The 27,260-nt window shown below is 46.8% G+C and overlaps 1 protein-coding gene across 4 annotated transcripts in view; it reads right to left on the bottom strand.

Annotated features, from left to right (window-relative positions):
* Positions 1-371: 371 nt before the first annotated feature.
* fam184ab (family with sequence similarity 184 member Ab) overlaps positions 372-27,260 on the bottom strand; it is a 130,262-nt gene continuing 103,373 nt past the window's right edge. For 2 of the 4 annotated variants that reach the window (XM_056294859.1, XM_056294856.1), the window contains exons 15-20: positions 23,964-24,148; positions 21,295-21,441; positions 16,640-16,757; positions 16,388-16,492; positions 14,463-14,722; positions 372-468 (exon numbers count right to left, since the gene is read on the bottom strand). In XM_056294859.1, the coding sequence (XP_056150834.1) occupies positions 387-468; positions 14,463-14,722; positions 16,388-16,492; positions 16,640-16,757; positions 21,295-21,441; positions 23,964-24,148 (897 nt within the window). In that variant the 3' untranslated portion in view covers positions 372-386. The remainder of the gene's footprint in view (positions 469-14,462; positions 14,723-16,387; positions 16,493-16,639; positions 16,758-21,294; positions 21,442-23,963; positions 24,149-27,260) is intronic. The other 2 variants (XM_056294857.1, XM_056294858.1) reach the window with 2 other exon arrangements.

The raw sequence follows: 27,260 nt of genomic DNA, 5'->3' as shown, positions 1-27,260 counted from the left end.
TTGATTTGAGAGAAGAAAGTGATGATGTCTGGTAGGCAGGTTTGAGTTCAATCCAATTTCGCTTCAGTCAAATCCCAAAGTGGACCATTGATGCGTTTCGACGAAGTGTAAAAACTTGTGACATCATATTCTTTTACTGTGTGCTCCAGTGACAGAGAGATGAGGCTCGATACTAATTTCGGATGAACTGAACTGCAGTTTAGGTTGACTGAATTTAAAGTGAATCAACCCCCAAATCTGCCAATGACAATAAACGACAATTAGCTTTTACAATTTTTTGTCTTTTTTTGTTTTTGTTTTTTTTGTTTCGTTTTTCCTCTTCATGTTTTTTGTTTGTTCAGTTTGGTTGACATGCTGAATCCTCGTGTTTGCAGGGTTGTGGCCGTTCAAAAGGAAAAGTACTGGGCAAACCACTCCTGGCGCTGCGTGTCCGGGGAACTGATGGGGGAGTCCTTCGTTTCAGGAGGGCTGAAAGAAACAGGCGCACAAAACCACCACCGCAGCAACAACAACAACAACAACAACAACACCGACAACAACAGTTAGGGACCAGGTTGAGTTCCTCCAACATTTCCAGCCTCACACTGGACTATGGGGAGTGTTTGGGTTGTCTCTTCCCCCCTTTCCTTGCCACGTGGCCTTGGTCTTGCCTGGACAGATTTGCTGGTAGGACCAAGGAACGTTGGAAAAAGGAAGAGCGTCTCGACAACTCAAGCACGACCAAATATTGTCCACTGAAGACTGCCAATTGTACCGCATCAGCCTCCAGCTTTTTCCGTGGAGACCAACATTAATAACTTAACATGACGTCTCTGTTAGAGACCATTCGGTTCCAGAAGAGGGCTGTAAAGAGGCGTTGACACATCATATAAAGCTGACGCCGTTTTGGAGCTTGTGTAAAGGTAACCGAGGTGATGTGCGTCTCATTACTGTGTCTTGGATGCGATACTTGTGCTTCTCACACAAAGAAAATAAGGTTTTCAATAGAACGTAATACTTCTGATGTCAGTGGAAACACTTTCCGGGGCACAGTAACTGGGTTATGCAAACCTCAATAACATTAGTTTTCTTTTCATTGCTCCCAGGTTTTCTTTTTTTAATATTATGTCAAACCTTTATCTCTGCTGGAGAGCCCTGTCGATTATTACCGAGCCCTGTAATTCAATGTGAGACCATGCGTTTCCTGTTGTTGCACACAAGGTAATGGGGGGGAAATATCGGCAAGTTTTAAATATTGTAGCGAATTCGCTACAATATTTATAAGTTTGTGCATTTCTCTAAAAAGTAAAACGCATTATGGCGCTACATCAAAAATCTGTATTTGGCTAGTTTTGAGGTAACAGTCACCAACTACTGAGTCACATACGTCTTTTTAAGAGGTATGTTGTGCCGACCTACTCAAGCATTAGGGGTTTCACAGAATAGTCGACTATCAAAACCACTAGTCGACACCGTGCGTAGTTGTAATGCCCCTTTTCCACAACATGGTACCGGCTTAACTCGACTCGAATTTTTCGTTTTCCATTACTGGAAAGCACCGGCATTTTGGTAATTGTTACCACTTTTCTGGTACCACCTTTGTCGAAGTTCCAAAAAAACTGGAGCGGGTAACAAAATCAATGCAGACCAGCTACACTGAGGGGGTCCTGTTACGGTAATGGAAGACGACACTCTGCAAACGAGTCCAGTCGGTACCATGTAGTGGAAAAGGAGCATAATTGTCCATCTGTGGTTCAGCACTGTGCAGTGATAAAGCAGTGGCCATGCATCTACAGCAGATATGCAGCTGGGGGCGCTGTGGTTCCAACATAGATTTGTTTGGTTTGAATAATTGCTTTCTATGTTACGTCATGTTGAATAAACAGAATATAAGTTTTTTTTAGAGAAGGACAGACTCCCGCTATCCCTGTGTTTCGGTTTAATGAGTGACCATGTTAACTGGTGACTTTAGTGACGGCAGCTGTTGAAAACATGAACAGAACATGTAGTGTCCTCCTATATGCCTTTACTACTACTACTATTACTACTACTACTACTACTACTACTACTTTCGGCTGCTACTGTTAGGGGTCACCACAGCAGATCATCTGTTTCCATCTCTTCCTGTCTTCTGCATCTTCCTCTGTTGCACCAGCCACCTGCATGTCCTCCCTCACCACATCCATAAACCTCCTCTTTGGCCTTCCTCTTTTCCTCTCTCCTGGCAGCTCCATATTCAGCATCCTTCTCCCAATATACCCAGCAACTCTCCTCCACACATGTCCAAACCATCTCAATCTTGCCTCTCTTGCTTTGTCTCCAAACCGTCCAACCTGAGCGGTCCCTCCAATATACTCGTTCCTACTCCTGTCCTTCTTCGTCACTCCCAATGAAAATCTTAGCATCTTCAACGCTGCCACCCCCAGTTGCGCCTCCTGTCTTTTCATCAGTGCCACTGTCTCCAAACCACATAACATAGCTGGTCTCACAACCATCTTGTAAACCTTCCTTTTAACTCTTGCTGTTACCCTTCTGTTGCAAATCACTCCTGACACTCTTCTCCACCCACTCCACCCTGCCTGCACTCTCTTCTTCACCAGTCTTCTACACTCCCTGTTACTTTGTACAGTTGACCCCAAGTATTTAAACTCATATGCCTTTGTCACCTCAACTCCTTGCATCCTCACTATTCCACTGTCCTCCCTCTCATTCATGCATAGGTATTCGGTCTTGCTCCTACTGACTTTCATTCCTCTTCTCTCTAGTGCATACCTCCACCTCTCAAGGCTCTCCTCAACCTGCACTCTACTCTCACTACAGATCACAACGTCATCCGCAAACATCATAGTCCATGGAGACTCCTGCCTGATCTCATCTGTCAACCTGTCCATCACCATTGCAAACAAGAAAGGGTTCAGAGCCGATCCTTGATGTAATCCCACCTCCACCTTGAACCCATCTGTCATTCCAACCGCACACCTCACCACTGTCACTCTTCCCTCATACATATCCTGCACCACCCCTACATGCTTTTCTGCAACTCCCGACTTTCTCATACAATACCACCTCTCTCTCGGTACCCTGTCATATGCTTTCTCTAAATCCACAAAGACACAATGTAACTCCTTCTGACCTTCTCTATACGTCTCCATCAATATTCTCAAAGCAAACATCGCATCTGTGGTGCTCTTTCATGGCATGAAACCATACTGCTGCTCGCTAATTGTCACCTCTCCTGTTAACCTAGCTTCTATTACTCTTTCCCACATCTTCATGCTGTGGCTGATCAACTTTATACCTCTGTAGTTGCTACAGTTCTGCACATCACCCTTATTCTTGAAAATCGGTACCAGTATGCTTCTTCTCCACCCCTCGGGCATCCTCTCACTTTCCAAGATTGTGTTAAACAATCTAGTTAAAAACCCTCACTGCCATCTCTCCTAAACACCGCCATGCCTCCACAGGTATGTCATCTGGACCAACTGCCTTTCCACTCTTCATCCTCTTCATAACTGCCTTCACTTCCTTCTTGCTAATCCACCGTACTTCCTGATTCACTATCCCCAAATCATCCAACCTTCTCTCTCTCTCATTTTCTTCATTCATCAGCCCCTCAAAGTATCCCTCCTCCTTCTCAGCCCACCCTCCTCACTTCTCAGCACATTTCCATCTCTATCCTTGATCGCTCTAACCTGCTGCACATCCTTCCCAGCTCGGTCCCTCTGTCTAGCCAATCAGTCCTTTTCTCCTTCCTTAAGTGTCCAACCTCTCATACAACTTAAAATACGCCTTTTCCTTTGCCACCTCTCTCTTTGCCTTATGCCGCATCTCCTTGTACTCCTGCCTACTTTCTTCATCTCTCTGACTATCCCACTTCTTCTTTGCCGACCTCTTCCTCTGCATATTTTGCTGTACTTCCTCGCTCCATCACCAAGTCTTCTTGTCTTCCTTCCTCTGTCCTGATGACACACCAAGTACCTTCCTAGCTGTCTCCCTCACTATTTCTGCAGTGCTTGCCCAGCCATCCGGCAACTCTGCACTACCACCCGGTGCCTGTTTTAACTCCTGCCTGAACTCCACACAACAGTCTTCCTTCTTCAACTTCCACCATTTGATCTTCGGCTCTGCCTTCACTCTCTTCCTCTTCTTGGTCTCCAAAGTCATCCTAAAGACCACCATCCGATGCTGCCTAGCTAAGTTCTCCCCTGTCACCACCTTGCAGTCTCCAATCCCTTTTAGATCACGCCTTCTACGTAAGATATAGTCCACCTGTGTGCACTTTCCTCCACTCTTGTACATCACCCTGTGTTCCTCCCTCTTCTTGAAATATGTATTCACTGTAATGTATTGGGACTTATGTTAATGCGCATGCTCTCCGGTTAGTCTTTGATGGGGGGCTCTCGCGAGACGAGACCAGGAAGTAATGTTAAATATGAGCCGAACTGGAAGAAATGCAGATGTAGCCTGATGGCTGAGTATCCTAAATTTGCTAAGTTCTAAGTAAAGAGTTCGTTTACAACCAATGTCTCTCTCGTCTCTAAGTCGAATCTTACACTGGCGACGAAGCGGATCCGAACTCCAACAGTTCTGAACAGTTGATTGATGGAAATCAGCAACCTCCGATATTCCACTACAGCTTCGAGGAATCTGTGAGTAGCCTAACGACATCACCATGACCACGCTGGGTCGTATAGAAGAGTTTGATGAAGGCTCCGGCACTGCCATTGAGGAGTATATTGAGAGACTGGAATGTTTTTTCCTGGCAAATGGAGTAGATGGGGAGGAGAAGAAACGCGCTATTTTGCTTAGCGTCTGTGGGGCTGCAATGTATTCTACACTACGTTCGGTGGTCGCTCCCGTCCTTCCTATGGCCGTCACCTATGAAAACTTAATATCAGCCTTGAAGCGCCACTACAGTCCTTCTCCATCACAAATTGTTCAGCGTTTTCAGTTTCACAATTGCAAACAAAAGCAAGGCCAAGGAATCTCCAGCTACATTGCTGAACTCCGTAAACTCTCAGTGCATTGTGCTTTTGATGACCAACTGGAAGCCATGCTGCGTGACAGAATTGTCTGTGGGGTGCTAGATGAAGCGCTGCAGCGCCACCTGCTGGCTGAAAAGGAACTCACATTCAAAGCAGCAGAGGAGAAAGCCCTTGCAGCGGAAACAGCCACGTTAAATGCGCGAATACTACAACCAAACCAGCTGGGATCACCACAGCCAGCAGAAGTTCATCAAACTGCACAAAGTCAAACCGTTTTGAAAGTGAAACAAACAGTAGCAGAAGGTGGTGCAAAGCCATGTTTTCGTTGTGGAGGCACACACAACCAACAACATTGCAAATTTACCTCTGCTGTATGCCACTATTGCAAAAAAGGGGGCACATTTCTCGTGTTTGTTTTAAAAAGAGCAGGGATGTCGCATCAGCGGATTCTTCTGACACAGTTCCTCAAGCCGAACAACACACACACACTGTTACGCAACAAGAAGAGGAATATGACATTTACACCATGGGCAGGCAGCTGTATGCTCATGTAAAAAAGCCATATCAAGCCACTGTGATCCTGAATAACAAAACACATGTAATGGAGGTGGACTCTGGAGCCGCATGCTCCTTGATCAGTGAGGGCAGTTACAACACCTTGTGGCCTGACCAGCTGCCTTTACTGCACAAGGACAGTAGTGTGCGTAGACAACGGTCACAAGCAGAACTACAAGTTAATGGGAAGATTTTTGTGGATGTGCAGTATCAAGGCAATCACAAGACCTTGCCACTGATTATTGTTCGAGGTCAGGGGGCAAGTCTACTGGGCAGGGACTGGATTGAGGCACTGGGCATTTCTGTAATGGGGGTGCGCCGAGTATGCTTACAATCTGTGGAGTCCATCTTAATGGAATATGCAGAAGTCTTCCAGGACCTCGGGGCTTCACAAACCCCTCCAATTGCTATTGATATTAATACGACAGCATCACCCAAGTTTTTTAAAGCACGTTCGGTGCCCTTTGCCCTTTGACCAAAGCTAGATGAGGAGCTTGACAAGCTAGTAGCTCAGGGTATTTTTGAACCCGTGAGACACTCAAGGTGGGCCACACCCATCGTACCAGTAGTTAAAAAGGATGGCAGCTTAAGAATTTGCGGTGACTATCGCTGCACTGTGAATACAGTTGTGAAACCTGATGTATACCCCATTCCTACGGTGGCTGAACTGTTTTCCAGACTGGCAGGGGGGGTGCTTTTCAGTAAATTGGACCTTAAACAAGCTTACCAGCAGCTGGTGCTGGACGACGAGGCTGCAGAGCTTCTCACTATAAACACCCATCGCGGGCTGTTTCGGGCCCGCCGCCTGCAGTTTGGAGTATCGACAGCTGTGTCCATATTTCAGCGTTTCATGGATACATTCCTCGCCGGTATACCAGGCGTGCAACCGTACCTGGATGATGTCTTAATAGCAGGAAAGACTGTTGACCAGCACAATGACCGTCTTCGTACAGTGCTGGGGCGATTCGCAGAAGCAGGATTGCGGCTACAGAAGGAGACGAGTGTGTTTGCTGCTGACCAAGTTGAATTTTTAGGTTTTCGTGTGGACAAGGATGGCGTGCGGCCGACTATGGAGAAAGTTGAGGCTATTCAGAAGGCACCTTCACCCCGGAACAAAATGGAGCTTCAGTCATTCCTAGGCCTACTCAATTTTTACAGCTGTTTTTTGGCAAACAAGGCTACCATCTTAGAACCGCTGCACCGCCTCCTGGATCAGTCTGCACCCTGGCAGTGGACTGATGCACATGAAAAAGCTTACACTGCTGCAAAACAACTGCTTCAGGCTGATGGCGTGCTCATGCACTATGACGAAACAAAGCCATTAGCCGTTGTTTGTGACGCTTCGCCTTATGGCTTGGGGGCGCTGCTCTTCCATATGGAGTCTGATGGCCGGGAGGCTCCCATCGTCTTTGCCTCGAGGACACTATCCTCCACTGAAAGAAATTATGCTCAAATAGATAAGGAGGCCTTGGCGGTCATTTTTGCTGTCAAAAAATTTCACCAGTACCTTGCTGGTCGCCACTTTGAGGTTTTTACTGACCACAAACCTCTTTGGGCCTGCTACACCACTCAAAGCCCATGCCACCTGTCCTGTCCCCAAGCATTCTACGCTGGAGTGTTCTTCTTGGGGCCTACGATTACGAATTGTGCTACCGCCCTGGCAAACAGCTAGCAAATGCTGATGCCCTCAGTCGCTTACCACTGCCCGCTGGTATGCGTGAGACCCCTCCACCCATGGAGGTGCTCTTACTGGAAATGGCGCCTGAAGCCCCACTGAATGCAAAACACATTGCCGCCCTTACTCGGAAGGATCCAGTTCTGTCTCGGGTGCTGCATGGCTGGCCAGTGGATACACCCGACAGCCGTTTCAAGCCGTTTTTCACCCGGCGCCATGAACTGTCCGCACACAAGGACTGCCGATTACGGGGGAGTCGTGTAGTTATTCCTAACCTGGCGAGGGAGGAGGTACTAGCCATGCTGCATGATGCACACCCAGGCATTGTGCATATGAAGGGCCTGGGGAGGAGTTATGCCTGGTGGCCAGGTATGGATTTAGCAATAGAACAGACAGTAAAATCCTGTGAAACCTGTCAGAGAACTTGTCATGCACCACCAACAGCACAGCTGCACCCTTGGGAGTGGACAACTAAGAAATGGTCCCGGCTACACATTGACTTTGCTGGTCCATTCCAGGGGAAGACATTTCTCATAATTGTGGACTCACACTCTAAGTGGTTAGAGGTTGCCATGGTGAGTTCAATGTCCTCCTCTGCAGCGATCAGCACACTGAGGCTCCTCTTTACAACTCACGGGTTACCAGATGTCATTGTTTCTGACAACGGTGCAGCCTTCACATCAGAAGAATTCAAAGAGTTTGCCAGACGGAATGGCATCAGAGCAGTGACTATGGCCCCTTACCATCCTCGTTCAAATGGCCAAGCAGAACGTATGGTCCAGACAACCAAGGAGGCCCTGTCTAGGATCACTATCGGTGACTGGCAGACACGCCTGGCTAGGTTTCTGCTGTCACAGCATGTGACTCCCAATTCAGCAACAGGAAAGAGCCCTGCCGAGCTTCTCATGAACCGGCGTCTTACCACGGCCTTTGATCGCCTTCATCCTGACTATGAAAATGAGATGCACCTCAAGCAGGAAGTGAGTGCAGAAAAGCTGCAAGGCCCAAACAGATGTTGTAGGCCACAGGACACTGTGTACATGAGGAGCTACACTGGGGGACCCAAATGGGTCCCTGGTGTGATAGCCGATCCTACTGGCCCAGTTTCATATAGAGTGCAGACTCCTGATGGGCAAATGCATCGACGCCACGTGGATCAGCTGCGTGGTAGAGCGACTGCACGCACGGATGTGGTCGCTGGAGAATCCATTGTTCCTGGTGAGCAGTCACCTGAAGATGGGCCGCTCGAGTCTACCTCATCTGAAATGCCACGACCAGAGACCAGCGGGTCTGTTGAAGATCCCTCTGGTCCTGTGTCCATTCCTGTGCCCGCTACCCCTCTACAGCGTCCGGCAAGAGACCGGCACCCTCCACGCCACTTGGCGGATTTTGTTGACTGGGGGAAAGGGGTGTAATGTATTGGGACTTATGTTAATGCGCATGCTCTCTGGTTAGTCTTTGATGGGGGGCTCTCGTGAGACGACACCAGAAAGTAATGTTAAGTATGAGCCGAACTGGAAGAAACGCAGATGTAGCCTGATGGCTGAGTATCCTAAATTTGCTAAGTTCTAAGTAAAGAGTTCGTTTACAACCAATGTCTCTCTCGTCTCTAAGTCGAATCTTACATTCACCACAGCCATTTCCATCCTTTTCACAAAATTCACCACCATCTGTCCTTCCACATTTCTGTCCTTGACACCATACCTATCCGTCACCTCCTCATCACCTCTGTTCCCTTCACCAACATGCCAACTGAAGTCCACTCCAATCACCACCCTCTCCTCCTTGGCTACCCTCTCCATCAAGTCATCCAACTCACTCCAGACTTCTTCTCTCTCGTCCATCTCACACCCAACTTGCTATAAGCAAGTCCACCTATAAGCCTTTAATTATACTTAATCAGTTCAAATACACACTCATCTGTGTTTAACATCAAGCTAGCCATTTACATAAGTTAGATTGTGCTCTGCAGAACTCATTCACCTCTTGTAACATTTCTTATAATGTGGGAAACAAATCGCAGCTGGAAGTGCAGATGTATTTCATGACACCCACGATCATTTAACCTGTAACGTTACAGTGTCAAATTACCCATTAGAAGCTACCTGCTCTGCAAATCTGTTTTCCCCCCACATCAAAAGTCCATCCATCCATCCATTATCCAAACCGCTTATCCTGCTCTCAGGGTCGCGGGGATGCTGGAGCCTTTCCCAGCAGTCATTGGGCGGCAGGCGGGAGACACCCTGGACAGGCTGCCAGGCCATCACAGGGCCAAAACACACACACACACGCACATTCACATTTAGGGACAATTTAGTATGGCCGATTCAGCTGACCTTCATGTCTTTGGACTGTGGGAGGAAACACTGAAAGTAACTTCAACAAATGTGAATACCTTGTTGGCGATGCTGTTTAATTTACACAACGTAGGGGGGAAAAAAGGACTAGATGAATTTAACATTGAATTTAAGATAATTTAAGGCTTTTCAACAGTTGCTGTCACCACGACAACCACGGACGAACTCGGCTGAAAGTCGCCAGTTAAAGTAACATTATGCAACTTTTTTTTTTTACCTTGAAATAATTTCAGGATCATTTTGACGGTACACTGACTTTGCCATCCTAGAGGGAAAAAAAATATCGCTTGCGGGAGATCATACCCACTCAACCAAAGTGCAAGAACAGGTGTTTGGGGCGCGGAGTGGAATGTAAGAGAAACCATTCTCCCTATCACAAGTCAGTGTACCATCAAAATGATTTCGAAGCTGTTATTTTTAAGGTAAGAAAGTTGCATAATGTTGTTTACACGGGGTCAGTAGTTAATCCAAAATACCCGCGAGAAATCAGCTGCATATCTCCAGCTCAGATGAGCGTGCTGGGGTTTAGTCCAATCAGATTGCGGATCATTTTAAACAGCATCTCAGAGCCAATCGAGGACTCCGCTATTTCCTCTACCCCCAGTTTGGACCTGCCTACATTAGTCAGCCCTTTACTGGTTGTATATGAAACCTTTTAGACAAGAACTGATAGTTGTTATTGGGTGAAAAAAATATATCTCCTGCGATTAATCGACTATTTGACTACTTTGTACTTTTAGGGAGTAGTGGACAACTACTAAAATGGAGCAGTGGTGAATGTCCTACCAGGCATATATGTTTTGATTCATTTACTGGGTGGTGAATCCTGGATCTGATAATCTTTTACCTGTATATATTTAGAGTTAAGCATTATAACTTTAAACTTTAGGCCAGTTGTGTCATATTTTTCTTTGCGTATAAAATATTGCTATAGAAAACGTACAGACCTTAACAGTAATCTGGACTCCTTGTTTTATTTCATACAAAACAACAGTGTGAAGTCTTCCTCCTGATTTGTTCCGTCTTGCCTGCCTGCCTGTCTGTCTGGGTTAAGTCCTGATCGTCTCACTGGTTTGACTGACAGCTGTCAAGGCATCTCATCTCCTGTCTCCGTGCCCTAGACTTTGGGAAGGGACGTTTTACTAATTGCCACCAGCCGCTTTTTGTCAAAGGGGATGCTTTAAGTCTGGGATGAAAAGGAGGAGGAGGACAGGAGTGGAAAATGAAGAGGAGAGGGAACGGCGGGGGGGGGGGGGGTTAACGGTGGAACAGGAGTCCAGAAAATATCTGGAAGAAGCACAGACAGAGAAGACAACAGAGATGGGCAGAGAATGAGAGAATGACTCAAGGTCAGAGGGAGAGGAGAGCGAGCGAGCGAGAGAGAGAGAGAGAGAGAGAGAGAGAGAGAGAGAGAGAGAGAGAGAGAGAGAGAGAGAGAGAGAGAGAGAGAGAGAGAGAGAGAGAGAGTGAAGCGAGAGAGGCAGGAGATGAAGACAAGACAACCAATTATGAGAGGAGGTAATCCCCATCAGATGTGAACACCCACCAGCCCTCTCTGTACTATGTTCCTCTAGAGGGATGCTGTAGCCTTTAACATACTCATGTACTTTGCTGTGGGTAACACAACATGCTAGCAGCCTCTTTTTATTTCATCTGTTCACAGCACCGCAGCTAAGTTATTAACATGTCAGCTAACCTAACGACTGAATCAGGATCGTTTAAGTTTTCATCTTATCTTCATGTACCGTATCCTATCTCATTATCGTTCCTTTTTCGTGTTGTATTTAAATCTAGACAAAATATAAAAAAGATGATCCGTTTTTGTTTGGATGAGAATGTAAGAATTAAAGACAAGTGTGCCTCAACCATGACTTTATTATTTTTCCCCACTGTATTTTTTTTAAAATATATTAATCCCCATGGCGAAACTCCTCTCTGCATTTACCCCATCCTAGCTGTGTAGCTAGGGGCAGTGGGCAGCTGCAGCACCCGGGGACCAACTCCAGTTCTTCTTTCCATTGCCTCGGTCAGGGGCACAGATAGGAGTATTAACCCTAACCATGCGTGTCTTTTTGATGGTGGGAGGAAACCGGAGCACCCGGAGAAAACCCACCGCAGACACGGGGAGAGCATGCCAACTCCACACAGAGGACAACCTGGGATGACTCCCAAGGTTGGACAACCCCGGGGTTCGAACCCGGGACCTTCTTGCTGTGAGGCGACAGCGCTAACCACCGGGCCACCGTGCTGCCCACCAGATATCGGTATTTCTTCATGTAATTAACTTGTACTGAGAAAATTCATTCTCATTTGTGTATTCATACACAGAATATCTTAATAATCAATTCAATGTAATCCATAGTTACATTATTTCTAGTCATAACAACAGGCTTTGTCTGCTTCAGACACTTAAGTGAACTATCCTGCTACATCTCTTCTCATTTCACCCCATGTCCATTCATTTTCTCATCAGTCCCGACGGCCTTGGTTCCTGCAAAACTAATCCACCGCTCAGCTGAGCAGGCGGACGAGCCTTTAATTAATGCGAGGAGGTCTTCCTGTAGCCGAGCCAACAATGCACGACGGCGGTAATACCCGGGCTATGATGCGTTTCGCTGCTACTTAGTTTCCCAGACGTATTCATCACCGCTAATAACATCGGTAAATACCCCACTACAAGTATTAGTGGGAATTTTCGCAAGGGAGGCTGAGACGGCGTGCTGTACTGTGTACACTGTTTGCCGAATCACGTAAACTCGGTTCAGAGTAGTCGCATCAACAAATTGCTAAGTTATTTGCCAACGTGGCTTAATTTTTCTTCAGTGTCTGATAGCAACACGAAAATTCTGGTGGCCGGGTTGTTTAACACTGAATTAGGGGTGATGTAAAGGACACCGCGTGCACAGGGGTGGGAGAGGGATCTGGCTTTGATAGAATATGAACACGTTTCAAAGCGCGCCTACGGCACCTGAGCTCACACGTTCGGCGCTCGCCTCTGTTGCATGTTCCTGCTGCTGGCCTCTTAACAGCTATCAAGTGAGACTGGTTGGTGTATGTGTGTTGTGTGTATGTTTTGTGCGAGCATGTGCATGAGCGTGTTTGATGAACAGCTATGGGACAGTCCTGTTATAATGAAGACCAGCCCACAGGAGACACACACACACACACAAACACACAAGCAGCCACCTCATCTGCAATTTATTCTCATAAATGGCAGCAAAACATGCAGTAGGAAAAGGCCTTTAAAAAGAAAATCGCCAACGCACCCTTAACACGAATGCAAACACACACACACACACACTGCAAAAAAAAACATAACAGCCCAAATACAAGCCACTGTGACAGATGTAGAAATTACTTCACATGTCTCAGAGCATGCACAAAAACACACCCCCACATACTACACGTGTACACACTGGCAGCAAGTTACACACTGTGCACACAGTACACTCATGTTCACTGTCAGCGTTGTAAAAAATATAGTGAGAACTCAGCCATTGTCAAAGTGCAACAGAAGCATTTTTGCGATAGGACGGAGTAGTAAAAGTGGTACCAAAAGCATCCCACAATAACACACCACCACACACAGAGGGTACAGTACACGTCACGTATGCCGTTAAAGGAGGCTGGTTTTCTTTGTGTACAAAAACAGCCAATCGCACTGCCACCGAGACGCGGAGGGAAGTGCAGCTTGTGTGCAGCATGCCGAAAGATGGATGATGATGAGGGCGAAGATGTGAGTCAAACTCATCACAAAACAGTTCCAAAGGGAATGATACAAAACAGAAAGACCGCCCCCCCCCCTCCCACCCACTAATATCACCAGTGGGAGTTGTATAACTTTCTGAAAAGAGCAGAGGAGACAATTATATCCACAACAGCAGACACGGAGACACACGGGGACGCTCAGCATGCAGACTGTTAGGCAGGGTGTTTGGAGTGAGGCGCACACACACACAGCCGTGGATAATTTTTGTTTTTACCATGCCCCTTCTGCATTCCAAGGCCATTCTTAAAAGCTCAAGTCAAATATGGACTCGACATCTATGATGTGTATGTTTGTGTTAGCTTAGTATTGAAATACCCCCCCATTTTTCTCCCCAGTTGTACTTGGCCAATTAGCCCGCTTTTCCGAGCCGTCTCGGTCGCTGCTCCACCCCCTCTGCCGATCTGAGGAGGGCTGCGGACTACCACATGCCTTCTCCGATACATGTGGAGTCGCCAGCTGCTTCTTTTCACCTGACAGTGAGGAGTTTCACCAGGGGGACGTAGCGCGTGGGAGGATCACGCTATTCCGCCCCCCCCCCCCCGGATAGGCGCCCCAGCTGACCAGAGGAGGCAGAAACCAGGACACATACCCACATCCAGCTTCCCACCTGCAGACATAGCCAATTGTGTCTGTGGGGACGCCCGACCAAGTTGGAGGCAACACGGGCATTCGAACCAGCGATCCCTGTATTGGTAGGAGACGGAATAGACCACTACGCCACCCAGATGCCCAATATTGAAATACTTTTTGTTTTCCTCAACCTTTACTGGCGTCCTAAGTGTTGAAATGCTAAAATGCCGTCAGGTCCTTTAAAACGACAGCAACCCCCTCGCTGCATGAGCCACGGCGCCCCGCGCTGCTGGTTTGGCAGGACGCCACGTTTATCTACTGTTCCTTTCTTAATTTAACTCCAAAAAGCACAATGTGTGGAGACTTTCATTTTTCAGTGTGTCCCGGACTATGATGTAATCCTGGTTAACTGGCTGTGGGCAGACGTGGCATTAAGTGATGTTTAACTGAACACTGACGAAGGGTCACATTCAGAGAGGAAGCCTCTTTTTTTTCTTTTCTTTTTTTTTGTGTGACGGCTGCCTGTGTCAGCGAATCACTAGAGAGCAGGTGGCGACTGACGAAGGTCTCACCTCATGAATTTCTTGGGCTCGTTGGGAGGGGTCGGTGGGGGAAGAGGTTTGCTCGAGTTGAGCTCGAGGTGGTGGAGAGGGGAGTTGGGGATGGGCTCAAGACGGCCAGGCTGGGGTGGGGGCTGCGGGAGCTGGGGCTGATGCCCACTTCCTGTGCCCGCCACGCCCGCGCTCATGCCCACGCCCGCTGCCTCGAAAGCCCTGAGGTTAGGAGAGCTGCTGAATCGGCCGGCTGCCGTTTTCTCATTCTTTCTCTTTTGCTACACAGAAAAAAAACAAACAAACAAAGAGGGGTGGGGGGGTGGGGGTGGTAACTTGGTCAAAAAAAATGATCAAACGGGAGGTTGAACATAAACAAAAAAAACCCAAAAAAAGAATGGAAAAAAAGGTTAGAAGGAGAGGAGGAAACAAAAAAAAAGAAGGGCATAGTGTTGGGAGTGCTGAAGAGCATCGTGCTAACGCCATAATAACCTACAGCAGTTTGTATGCAGGGTGGATGGATGTGCACTGAGGGTGAAGCTGGCATCGCTCAGCCCCGCTCGCTCTGAGGTGAATGGAGGTTTAAATGAGCAGAGAGGAGATGTGCCAAAAGGGAACATCTCCATCGAAGAAATGGCTTGAAAAGCAAAGGAAAGCTGGCAAAGGTCTAAAAAACGATCAGGGAGAACACACAGACACTGGGTAAAAGAGTAACACACACACACACACACACACAGGACAACCACGCACACATTAAACACAAAAAACACACATATGTGTGACAAAATAACAGAGAAATAACCGAGACAGAACCAAAAGCTGAAGGTTACACAGCTGGAGAGATGGAGTTAACACTCATGTGTCGGCTATGAAGGGTGAAACCACTGAACTTGAATGTACTAAAAAACAAAAAACAAAAGACACTTGATGCAATTGCAAGTGTTAGTGTTACGAAATGAATCTGACAGTTGTAACCTGATTGATAAAGTGTGATTCTGAGGTGAAACATCTTAACAGTATAGGGTAAGGGGCTTAGAGCTGAGTCTGCGAACGGGAAGCGATGACTGAGTAAAATAAACGAATAAGTCCAATTGTGAGCGAGGGCAATTGTGTTGGGGGAACTTTGTATTCTCACTTTTTGGTCTTTGTTGGATGTCAAGCTCAGCTGTTTGTTTAGGTTCAAGTCTGTCAACGGGTGACCTGAGGCGAGGATGGAGACCTATGTGTCAGTATCAGTTAACAGAAATAATCCATCCATCCATTATCCGAACCGCTTATCCTGCTCTCAGGGTCGCGGGGATGCTGGAGCCTATCCCAGCAGTCATTGGGCGGCAGGCGGGGAGACACCCTGGACAGGCCACCAGGCCATCAAACAGGGCCAACATACACACACACACACACACACACACACACACACACACACACATTCATACCTAGGGACAATTTAGTACGGCCGATTCACCTGACCTACATGTCTTTGGACTGTGGGAGTAAACCGGAGCACCCGGAGGAAACCCATGCAGACACGGGGAAAACATGCAAACTCCACACAGAGGACGACCCGGGATGACCCCCAAGGTTGGACTACCCCAGGGCTCGAACCCAGGACCTTCTTGCTGTGTGGCGGCCACGCTAACCACTGCACCACCGTGCTGCCCTAACAGAAATAATAATGAACAAAAAGAAAAAGGGAAAAAAAAGAGGAAAGGAATCCAGCAACAACATTTGGCAATGGACTGGACTGAATTGCTATGAACCACTGGTACTGCAAACCCCAGGCACTGATGCATGTGAAATGAGGTGGAATGGACACCATCTTTGCTGTGACGTCAAATTAAATGCTGCCTTTAGCCTTTTCGATCTTGGACTCATCAGAGACTTATCAAAGCGCCCTTGTGTGTGGTGTGTAACAGAACAGGTTCAAGAGGCCAGGGATCCAGGCTTACCTTAATGAGAGGGTTGATGACTCCTACGTTGGGGCTGGCGTTGAACACCTTGTTGAAATTAGTCTCCCTGTTGACCAGTTCCAACTGGTAAAACTTCTTATCATCCTGTGGGGGGCGATCTTGTTAACTGTTGCCCAATAACAACACATCTGGCTGATGTAACTTATCTCAACGGGCCAGCTCCCGATAGGTTTTTTGTCTTGAGCGCGAACAGGCAAATAACTTCACTGCCTGGTTAACAGCAGTACCTACCACCAGTTTCTTGACCAGAGCCTCTCTCTCGGTGACCATTTCCTTAAGCTCAGCGATGACCTGCAGGTCCTCGGGGCGGCTCTCTCTGTTCCTGAACTTGTCCTCTGTCCCCTCCAGCCTGTGTGGTTACAGACAAAGACAAAGCTCTAATGGTACTGGAAATACGTCAATGGCCATCTGGTCTCTGGCATGCCCTGCCCAGTTACAGTGAGGAAGGACTATAAATCAAACTCATCTCCGCCCCCTACATCTACACCATGTTTTTTTTTTAATCCTTTTTCTAAATGTGAGTTTGTAGAGACAGGTTAAAACCATACAATGGTTTCGGCTCTCTTTGTCCAGTTACATGGTTTTTAAAGAGCGTCTCTGGAGATCCTTCCCTGAGCCTGGGAGTCAAAATGAGCAAAAACATTCACGCCTCAAGTGTCTGGTGAACATGTCACTCAAGATCGGAAATATCGATGTTTTCTACCAAAACAACACACTCAGCTAGAAATATGAATTTTCAGTGCATTTCCTCATAGTTAAAGTAGTAGTATCGCATTAGAATGTTTTATCACGGGGCGTCCGGGTAGCGTAGCGGTCTATTCTGTTGTCTACCAACACAGGGCTCACCGGGTCGCATCGCCCTTATCTCCAGCTTGGTCGGGCGTCGCTACAGACACAGTTGGCCGTGTCTGCGCGTGGGAAGCCGGAATGAGGGTATGTGTCCTGGTTGCTGCACTAGCGCCGCCTCTGGTCGGTCAGGGCGCCTGTTCATGGGGGAGGGGGAACTGGAGGGAATAGCGTGATCCTCCCACGTGCTATGTCCCCCTGGTGAAACTCCTCTCTGTCAGGTGAAAAGAAGCAGCTGGCAACTCCACATGTATCGGAGGAAGCATGTGGTAGTCTGCAGCCCTCCCTGGCTCAGCAGAGCGGGTGGAGCAGCAACCGAGACGGTTTTGGAAAGTGGGGTAATTGGCCAAGTACAACTGGAAGAAAAAAGGGGGGAAATCCCCCCCCCCAAAAAGAATGTTTTATTACTTGATTATCACTGGTCGGGGTTGAGTAGGATTTGTCGGTTGTGGTCTGTAAACACAACATTCAAGTTGGCCCCTCCCCCCAGCTCAACAACACCAGAAGGAGGCGCCCCCCTGACCGCAGTTACCAGAGCACATTCCAGTCCCAGTGTACAGGTCAACTCCGCGTCGCTCTTAATCCCCATCCTCTCCTTCAGTGCTCGCCAGCGGGTGAAAGCCAACCCCAGATCCACTCTCAGTTTGGAACGAGCTTTGTCCCCTTCGCATTTCGCCCTGCTATTGTGACTTTTCGGCACTGTGTCCGCCATTGTCATACCTCCCTCTTGGATGCGTGCTTACGATCTGGATCAGGCACCTGGTCGCTACATCTTTATAGAGTCCCGCTTCCCAAAGGTTAACGCCCAGAAACGTCCCGTACACAGCAAAATAAGACAAACAAGAAGACACAGGCAGAGGACAGGGTCTCTGCAGATACAGACACCGCCACACATGTCTAGTGGGTCATACATGGATTTTTAGGAAAATCCTACCTGTTCTCCCTTTAAGTAGAGCAAAATTTTCATGAGTCATCCAGGGACTGGGCAGGAAACTAGGCCGGTGTTGTCATGTCGTGTTGTCATGGTGTGTAACAGAAGTGAGAGGGGTTGGGGCAGGTGGTTTTAGAGGGATCCGCTCTAAGTTTCGGTTAATTAGCGGGAAGAAAGTGGGACATCTTAGAAGAATGTCCCGAAACATCTCCTGACAGCGAAGTCCAAAAAATTAAATATATAAATAAATAAAAGAGGGATAAAAATAACATCAGAAAAATGAGGACTGCTTAATATCAAACTGCAAGTGTCCCAGAAAAGAGGAAAAAACAAGGTGAAGTGTGGAGAACCAGAGTTGGTACCCACTGAGCGATCAGGAATTCAGTCTCAATTCGAGCCAATTAAGCATTGTCCTTTTCTTTTCTTCCTTCAAAATACTGACGCTCTTAATAAATGTATTGATTTCCAGAGCTTTAACTCGAAGGGCAGAGGCTACTTCTAAAGTTTCTTGGCTGTTCTCAGCTTCTTCAAAAATCACCTCTTAAAGTCTGCAGTGTGTGTTGTGGGTTGCAGTGCTTTGCAAAAAAACTAAGCGCCTCTCAGGAACATCTCAGGGGAAGAAACCGCCGCTCTTTCTAAAATGTGCAGTCAACCGCGGGACTGTTGGTCTCTGTGTATGTACCAAATGCAGTGCTGCTGCAGTCTGAAACAACATGAGAGAATTATGGGAAAAAAGCAGCAATCCAAGAAAGAGCTTTTGTGGAATTCTTCTTTAACCATGTTTCCAACATCTACCCACTTGTCCTGGCCAGCCGTGGATCTTGTGCAATGTAATGGATGTCCACGCCACTTCAGAGTCCTCATAGACGTAACGGATGACAGAAGCCGGATCTGACACAGGACTCTGCTCTGTTTGGGTCTGTGAGGACTACAGGTGGCGCTTTGCTCTCAGCTTAGTCAGACAAAAAGGAGGTCAGCTTTTATGGGAGAGCCGGCTAGCTGTAAATCCGGTCCATCGACTCACGCTCACAACAAAACATCTGCCGCAGAGAGCGACCAACACGGCTCCGCTCCTTTCTCCCTCACTTTGCTCCACAAAGCCTGTTTTTCTCAATCTCCCCCCATCTTTCACTCTCGCACAAGCCTCGCCTCTGTTCTTTTCCCTCGTGCCAACAGAGGAGCTGGCGTCTGCTGCCAACAAATCAGGTTCATCTCATCTTTAACTGTCAAACATTACTTCAGTCTCTTTCGCTCGGTCTTTCAAAACCTCTGCTCTTTTCTTCCCCTCTTCTTTTTATTTTGCTTTGTTCTTGGTTTCTGCTGCATCCCTTCTGAACCCCTGCTTCTTACTCTAGCCCCTTTATCTTTCCGCTTTATCATTCGTCTCATGTACGTACAGCCTCTTCATCACCACGGTAGGTCGGCAAAATGATTTTGAACGTGCACGCCGCTATTTTCAGTCAGTTGATCAGGTCCCGCACAGGTAGTCAAAGAAGGAAATTAAGAAAATCAAGCAACACTCCAGTAATAAGGAGTTTCCTCTGCAACTGTAATCAAGATACCAGATGTGCAAGGCTGTAATTATGAAAAACACCCAACGTTGAGCTTCACAAGATAAAATTACCTGAAGAGAGTCAGAGTAGAGTCAGATTCTAGCAGGTAATTCCAGATAGAAACATTCACTGAGGTAGCCCAGGAAGAGGAAAGAACCCCCCCCCCCCCCCAAAAAAGTTCTTTTTGGATATTATGAAGCTTCAGGGGTCCTGAGGTAGTAATTACAGATAATTAGCAATCTGCTAGTTATACTAATGCCATCTGGAGAGAGCCCAGAGATAAGATGAACTTCATTCATCCCTGTAGAGAATTCAAATTGTGCAGACGAAAGCAGCCTTCAAAACGATGCAACAGCGCACACTTGAGCTGTGCGAGGGACCAAAATGATGTAAAAATACCACTACTACTGTAAAAGGTATTCATAGCATGCATAGTATATCACACAAGTTAAGTGTGTTAGCCTTCAGTTATAGTAGTATACTATATATAGGCAAGGAAGATAATACCCAACACTGTCGATTAAGATAACCTGCCTGCGACTATCGAGAACAACCCGGTCACGCCATTGTAAGACATGATGACCGAGACTTCTGCGGTCAGAAGGAAATTCTCTTGATGGCAAAAACAGCAACAAAAATGCCAGTTACTTTACTGGGTGTTAGATTGGACTTGGTAAAGAACGGCAAGAATACACAGATGTTGTGAATGTGGTGGTATGTGAAAATAATAAAAGGCTACCCATTAGGTTAGAGTTAAAGACTCATAAGGATCAATTGTTTTTGGATTTCCCCCCCTTTTTCTCCCCAGTTGTACTTGGCCAATTACCCCACTCTTCCGAGCCATCCCGGTCACTGCTCCACCCCCTCTACTGATCCGGGGAGGGCTGCAGACTACCACATACCTCCTCCGATACACGTGGAGTCGCCAGCCATTTCTTTTCACCTGACAGTGAGGAGTTTCGCCAGGGGGACGTAGCGCGTGGGAGGATCACGCCATTCCCCCCCAGTTTCCCCTCCCCCCTGAACAGGCACCCCGAACGATCAGAGGAGGCACTAGTGCAGCGACCAGGAGAAATACCCACATCCGGCTTCCCACCTGCAGACATGGCCAATTGTGTCTGTAGGGACACCCGACCAAGCCGGAGGTAACACAGGGATTCGAACCGGTGATCCTCGTGTTGGTAGGCAACGGAATAGACCACTACGCTATCCTGACGCCCCGTAAGGACCAACTTTTCGCACATTTTGGGCATTTGCAATCATCATAAACATATGAGCACACTCCCGGAAAATGTGCTTTCCCTGTGAAAACCTATTTCCTTGTAATCCAACATCAGTAATTGAATCACTCTAAATGGTGTCAGATAGCGTGTACAAATTCACATTTTCAACAAGTTTAACTGTAAGAATATTGGAAATTCTTAGTGGCTTATGTTTTTGACATCTAAAAAAGTAAAACTGGAGAATATATGAATCTTTTTCTGAGGACATTTTAAAGATGGCGTCTTGTTTTGCGTGTGACTTGTGAACTGAGCCCATTGTCATTTTGTACATACAGTATCTGCAGGGCGGAGATCTTGTCTTTGAGCAGCTCCTGGGCTTTGTTGAAGTCCGACAGCATATTCTGGGTTTCTCTGTTATGGACAGTGCTCAGATCAATCATTTCCCTTTCATGCTTCTTCGTCAGCTCCTGCTCATGAACCCTGAGGGTGAAGAAGAAGAGGAAGAGGAAGAGACATATGGAGGGAGGGATGGTTACATTTATAGAGGAAATACAATCAATAATAGCAGATTGTGTATCTATATAGTATCTAATAGTTACTTAATATAACAGGTCACATTCAGTCGTTCATTCTCAATTAACCCAGCCTAGAGTTAAAGAGAAGGGGGCTGGAACCTGACCATGACATTGGATGGAGGGCAGGGAGACACCCTGAGTGGGCTGCCAGAGAGAGAGAGAGAGAGAGAGAGAGAGAGAGAGAGAGAATAAAAGGAAGAAAGACAGGCACAGGGAAAGAAAGCGTAGTGTGAGGGGGGGCAGATGAGGAGTGTGTGTGTGTGTGTGTGTGTATGGTTGGGTGGACTGAAACAGCAAACAATACCAGAAGGAGGAGAGTTTGGAAAATGACAGGAGAGGAGAAAGAGGAGGGAGGGCGGGAGAGAGAGAGCGAGCGAGAGCAGACTCACTCTCCCTGAGGGATTCACATCTTCTCTATCACTGCTACTTCTTTCCTTATTTATCACTCTATTTTTATCCCCGCTCGCAGGATTGGGGGGAGAGGTTACGTAACGGGAAGAGTAATGTGCTCTGCATGGGCCTGCCAGCCATGTGAGAGTGTGTGAAAACGCATAGTCTTAGATGCAAGTAGCGCAGCATGCAGACGTGCAACGGAAACAAAAACGCCAGGGGAGAGATCCTCAAACACGAGTGTGCATTTACTCACACACACACACACACACACACACACACACACACACACACACACACACACACACACACACACACGTTCATACTCGCACACAAATACAAGGAATAGATGTCATAAGCCTATGCAAGACAGACATTTCTACACATAGAGAAATGCAAACGCACACACACACACACACACACACACACACACACACACACACACACACACACACACACACACACACACACACACACACACACACACACACAATCTTTGACTACAGAAAAAGGGCAATCTACTTTAATTTCCTACCAAAGTGTTTCAGATTGTAATGAGCATCCCTTAGATCCCACTACAAATACAGCACTTTAAATTATTCACAACGTGCTGCAGGCAACGACATGATGAGGTATCCTATTTTGACTCGGCCCCTAATAAATCTCCAATCTGCTAATCAAACGACTCGGCCATCGGTAGCGACAAACTCAGACAGAGACTGAGAGGCAGGGGGGGAGATTTCCTGCACTTGGCTCTCTCTGTTTCTCTCTCTCTCTCTCTCTCCCTCTCTCTCTCTCTCTCCATCTCGGTAAATTTCCAGGAGCTCTCACTCAAAGTCATGGATCGTACCAACCCCCGTGATAGCAGGAGGTATAAACTAGCACTTCAAATAAGTATAAAGGTAAATGTATATACACAGTAGGGGGAGGCCATAAACTGTACAATTTACCTCCCTGTTCCAGGTTGTTTATTTTTGCCTACTTGACATCTCTGAATATACTTTCCCTAAATTCCTAAACAGCACAGCTAGAGAAGAAGAAGGAGAGGGTGCACCTGAATGCTAAAACAAACAATACTGGACAAGATATCGGACATTTTAGACACTTAGGTAAAGACACGGTTCATTCTTAGGTAAAGACACGGTTCATTCTTGTGTTCATACAACAGTGTTTGAAGGAGCGTTTAAAAAGGCTCATTTCAGATGTCGCGGTGGTGTAACGCTATATCGACTCCTTATATCATCACTATCAAGCTTTTCTTGAGGTAGCTCAGGTATGTACAGCAACAACAGGTTAGTCGGGCGTGAGCGGGAGACAGGAGCAGTCCATTTGGGCCACAAGCAACCAGTTTCAAAATCAACCAGTGCGGAGAGCATCCCGTGTGAATACCATCTCCCAGCAGGCCAGAGAGCAAAGGTAGTCACATTAACAAAAAGAAGAAAAAAACTTCTCTCGGAAGCACAAACCTCTTATAACCCATGACTAAAGCTTCTTCAGGGGAAGCAGCGTAGCTCTTCAATTAACTGAATGCAATATGAAGTTGTTCAGGCAGTAATGAAAGCAATGTTGGTGAGCCTGAGTAACTTCCGAGTCCCATAGCGGCTTGGTGTGGCCCAATAGTGCTTGTCCTGAAGCTTCACAACACCTTCTTCAGTTCTCAGTGGAATATTCTAGCAGGCTGGAAACCTATCCGACATAAAGCACTGAGGAACGAGTGCTTCTAACCCTCGCCAGTGGGAGTGGTAGGGTTATGTAGCACATGGGGCTGAAGAAACGAGGAACGGTATGACAGAAATTTTGAAGGACAGAACTGAATGAAAACACCAAAATATTGGAAAAAAAAATCCTAGGTATGAACTGTGCCCTGGACAAACTATACGGGAAGGAGACAACTCCGTTTAAAACGGCCTAACACATGAATAAAAAGTTAGGTGGCATCAATACAGTATCGGTGACGGGTTTGATAAACAAAGGCATGTACGTGTAAATTCCCTTCACTGTAATTTCCTTCTTTTCTATTCTGCTGTGACCCCCTACCTGATCTGCTGGTTCGCTTCGCTGCGGATTTTGAGCACCTCCTTGCCCTTGAGCTCGAGCTCCTTGGTGAGCGTGCTGATGTTCTCGTTGAGGGTGTGGATCTGGTGGTCCAGCTGGGCGATGTGGTTCTTCCTCCTGGACACCTCCTCCTGGAGGTCCGAGATACGACCCAACAACTCCCGCTCCTAAGAGAGGTGGGAGAAGAAGGAGTCAAAATGGCAGTAAATGCATTTTTTCCCCACAGCTTTGCTGCTACGGGGGCGAACCTGTAGGTGGACAGCCGTTTTGAATTTAAGAGCCGAAACTCCCGGCGTTTCAGAAAAGCGAAGAACAAATGTGTCCCATTTGGGCTCTGTCTGAGGGTGACGGATTCCCGATGCGGTTGGTGACTGGTGCTTTGGCAGATCAATTTAATAGAAACGGACTCAAGCGCCCTCTGTATGAGTCATAGTTATGGCACTCGCAAACGCTGGGACTATGACGTAGGAATCAAACCTTGGCTATGGGATAAAGACTATCTCTAATTTACATTTCACAGTGTTATTTTTATTTAGAAATTCACATCATTGGCCTGTTTTATGTTCAAAGCAGCAAAATGTATGCAAAACCATATTCAAATTGGAGAGGTCTTTATTTCTGAGCATTTCCTGCCCACAACACATCATGAATAGCGTGTATAGACATTGCGTTATAACCTCCGTGAAGGCGGTTATGTTTTTGCCCTCACTTGTCTGTCACTTGGTCGACAAGGTATCCCAAAAACAGATGGACAGATTCTCACAAAACTGAATGGATGGGCCTCCGGCAGAGGACAAATTGTTTAGATTTGGTGGTAAAAAGGAGTGATTGTGTGCCGAAGGGACCGATTTTGTCGCAGTTCAATCCAAATAGCGGTGTAAAGCAGTGTGACCACCTTTCCAGCATTTTCAGATAACCGGTACTTTTTTCTTCGGGATTGCTTGGGGCTAAGGGTTCCCGTCTTGGTGGAGGTTCTCGCTCTCCGAGTGCTCGTTTCATTTTTCATTGTTGTCTGGTCTGTTCAAGTCCACGATGTTACACTGTTTTGAGTCAGCATGTCACTGCACAATACAATTTCGCCGTGGAGATAAAATAAGAACAAAGGATGGACGAAGATTGACTGGTAAATTGAGAGCTTTGTCTTCTGAGCTGGAAGGCAAAGCTCTCAATTTACCAGTCAATCTTCGTTCCAACCCTCATCTATGGTCATGAGCTTTGGGTAGTGACCGAAAGGGTGGGATCATGGATACAAGCGGCTGAAATGAGTTTCCTCCGTAGGGTGTCTGGGCTCAGCCTTAGAGATAGGGTGAGGAGCTCGGACATCCGGAGGGAGCTCGGAGTAGAGCCGCTGCTCCTTCGCGTCGAAAGGAGCCAGTTGAGGTGGTTCGGGTATCTGATTAGGATGCCTCCTGGGTGCCTTCCTTTGGAGGTTTACCAGGCACGGCCAACTGGGAGGAGACCCCGAGGTAGACCCAGAACTCGCTGGAGGGACTACATGTCCAATCTGGCCTGGGAACACCTTGGGATCCCCCAGGAGGAGCTGGAGGGCGTTGCTGGGGAGAGGGATGTCTGGAGTGCCCTACTTAGCTTGCTGCCACCGCGACCCGACCCCGGAGAAGCGGCTGAAGATGAATGAATGAAAGATAAAATAAGATTTAATCTAATGTTTTTATGTTTTCTACAAACAGTAAGCACACAAACAAGAGGATCAGCCAATGTGTTTGCAACAGGCTATGAACCCACACACAAGCTACAAAACAGACAGGGAGGCCTCACACCCCGGACGCGGCATTTCTCCTCCAGACAAAACACGGCAGGACTCATGTTGATCATCGTACACACCGCTTCAACTGCTAAGAAAACTGCAAATAAGGCTTCTGAAACGACAAAGATGGATTTTATTTCATCCCTACTAGCTAGCACACATGGTTTTGCTAATATTTCATGTCCTGCATTTTTATACACAAAGAAGTGAACGCAGCTCTGTTTTCTTTCTTGCTTTCTTTCTTTAGAACAGCTATGTTTTCTTTAACCGGTTTATTTCTAAGCATCCCATCTAAGTAAACTAGCTGTGACACGATGCATTACATGTTCACCAAATTTAAAATGTAAAGCAATGGAAAAACAGTTGACACAATTTGCAGAGAATTGTGTTGTAAAAATAACTGATGTATTTCAATCATTTAAAAGCAACTGTGAAATCAACTAATCTAAAGAGTAAATAATGATGAACACTTTTGGGGAGAAGGCGATGGAAGCTTCCGGTGGTTTATTCTCTCTTAATATAGCATTGTTAAATGGTTTGACGGCACCGTTGTGTAGATGTCCATCAGCATATAATTCCATTATTTCCACTCCCACACGGCTTACAATGTGCCGTCAGCCACAGGATGTATCCTAGTGAATGAAATTAAGTGGAAAATCAAAACCTGTTTTTTGTTTTAAGAGTACTTTAAGAGTTACTGGTCATTGGACTTGTCCTTTGACCTGTTTTACCCTGCCGGGTTTTGTTTGTGCTGTTTGTTTTGTGCAGCGGTAGTGCAGTATAGACAGGGTGTTATGTGCACCATGCTTGTTTATATAGTTTGTTCTTATTTCTATTTCTTACTCCATTCATCCATTATCTGAACCGCTATCCTGCTCTCAGGGTTGCGGGGATGTTGGAACCTATCCCAGCGGTCATTGGGCGGCAGGCGGGGAGACACCCTGGACAGGCCGCCAGGCCATCACACAGGGCCCACACACACACACATTCACACCTAGGGAAAATTTAGTACGGCCGATTCACCTGACCTACATGTCTTTGGACTGTGGGAGGAAACCAGAGCCCCCGGAGGAAACCCACACAGACACGGGGAGAACATGCAAACTCCACACAGAGGACAACCCGGCCCCCAAGGTTGGACTACCCCGGGGCTCGAACCCAGGACCTTCTTGCTGTGAGGCAACCATGCTAACCACTGCGCCACTGTGCCGCCCTCTATTTCTTATTTAATCTTTTATTTCTATTTGTTTCTGTTTTTCTTGTTTCTATTTTCTTGTTATCTTGTATCTTGTTAGTTTTAGTTTTTTCTTACTAGAGCGCGAGTGTCTGTAATAGAACCCAATTGCCCCTTGGGAATGAATAAAGTATTCTGATTCTGATTCCATTTTAACCATTAGCACAACTACAGATCCCATTTAGATTGCAGATTGTAGAGCCAGTACCTGGGCCAGCTGGACTTTGTTGTGAGGCCTTTCACTGAAGGTGGGCTTCTTAAAATTTGACAATTGAGCTGA

This window comes from Lampris incognitus, chromosome 15 (genome assembly GCF_029633865.1).
Source record: "Lampris incognitus isolate fLamInc1 chromosome 15, fLamInc1.hap2, whole genome shotgun sequence".
In the NCBI taxonomy this organism is placed as follows: Eukaryota; Metazoa; Chordata; class Actinopteri; order Lampriformes; family Lampridae; genus Lampris; species Lampris incognitus.
Note: the sequence above shows the minus strand (reverse complement) of the source record. Positions and strands in the feature narration are given on the sequence as shown.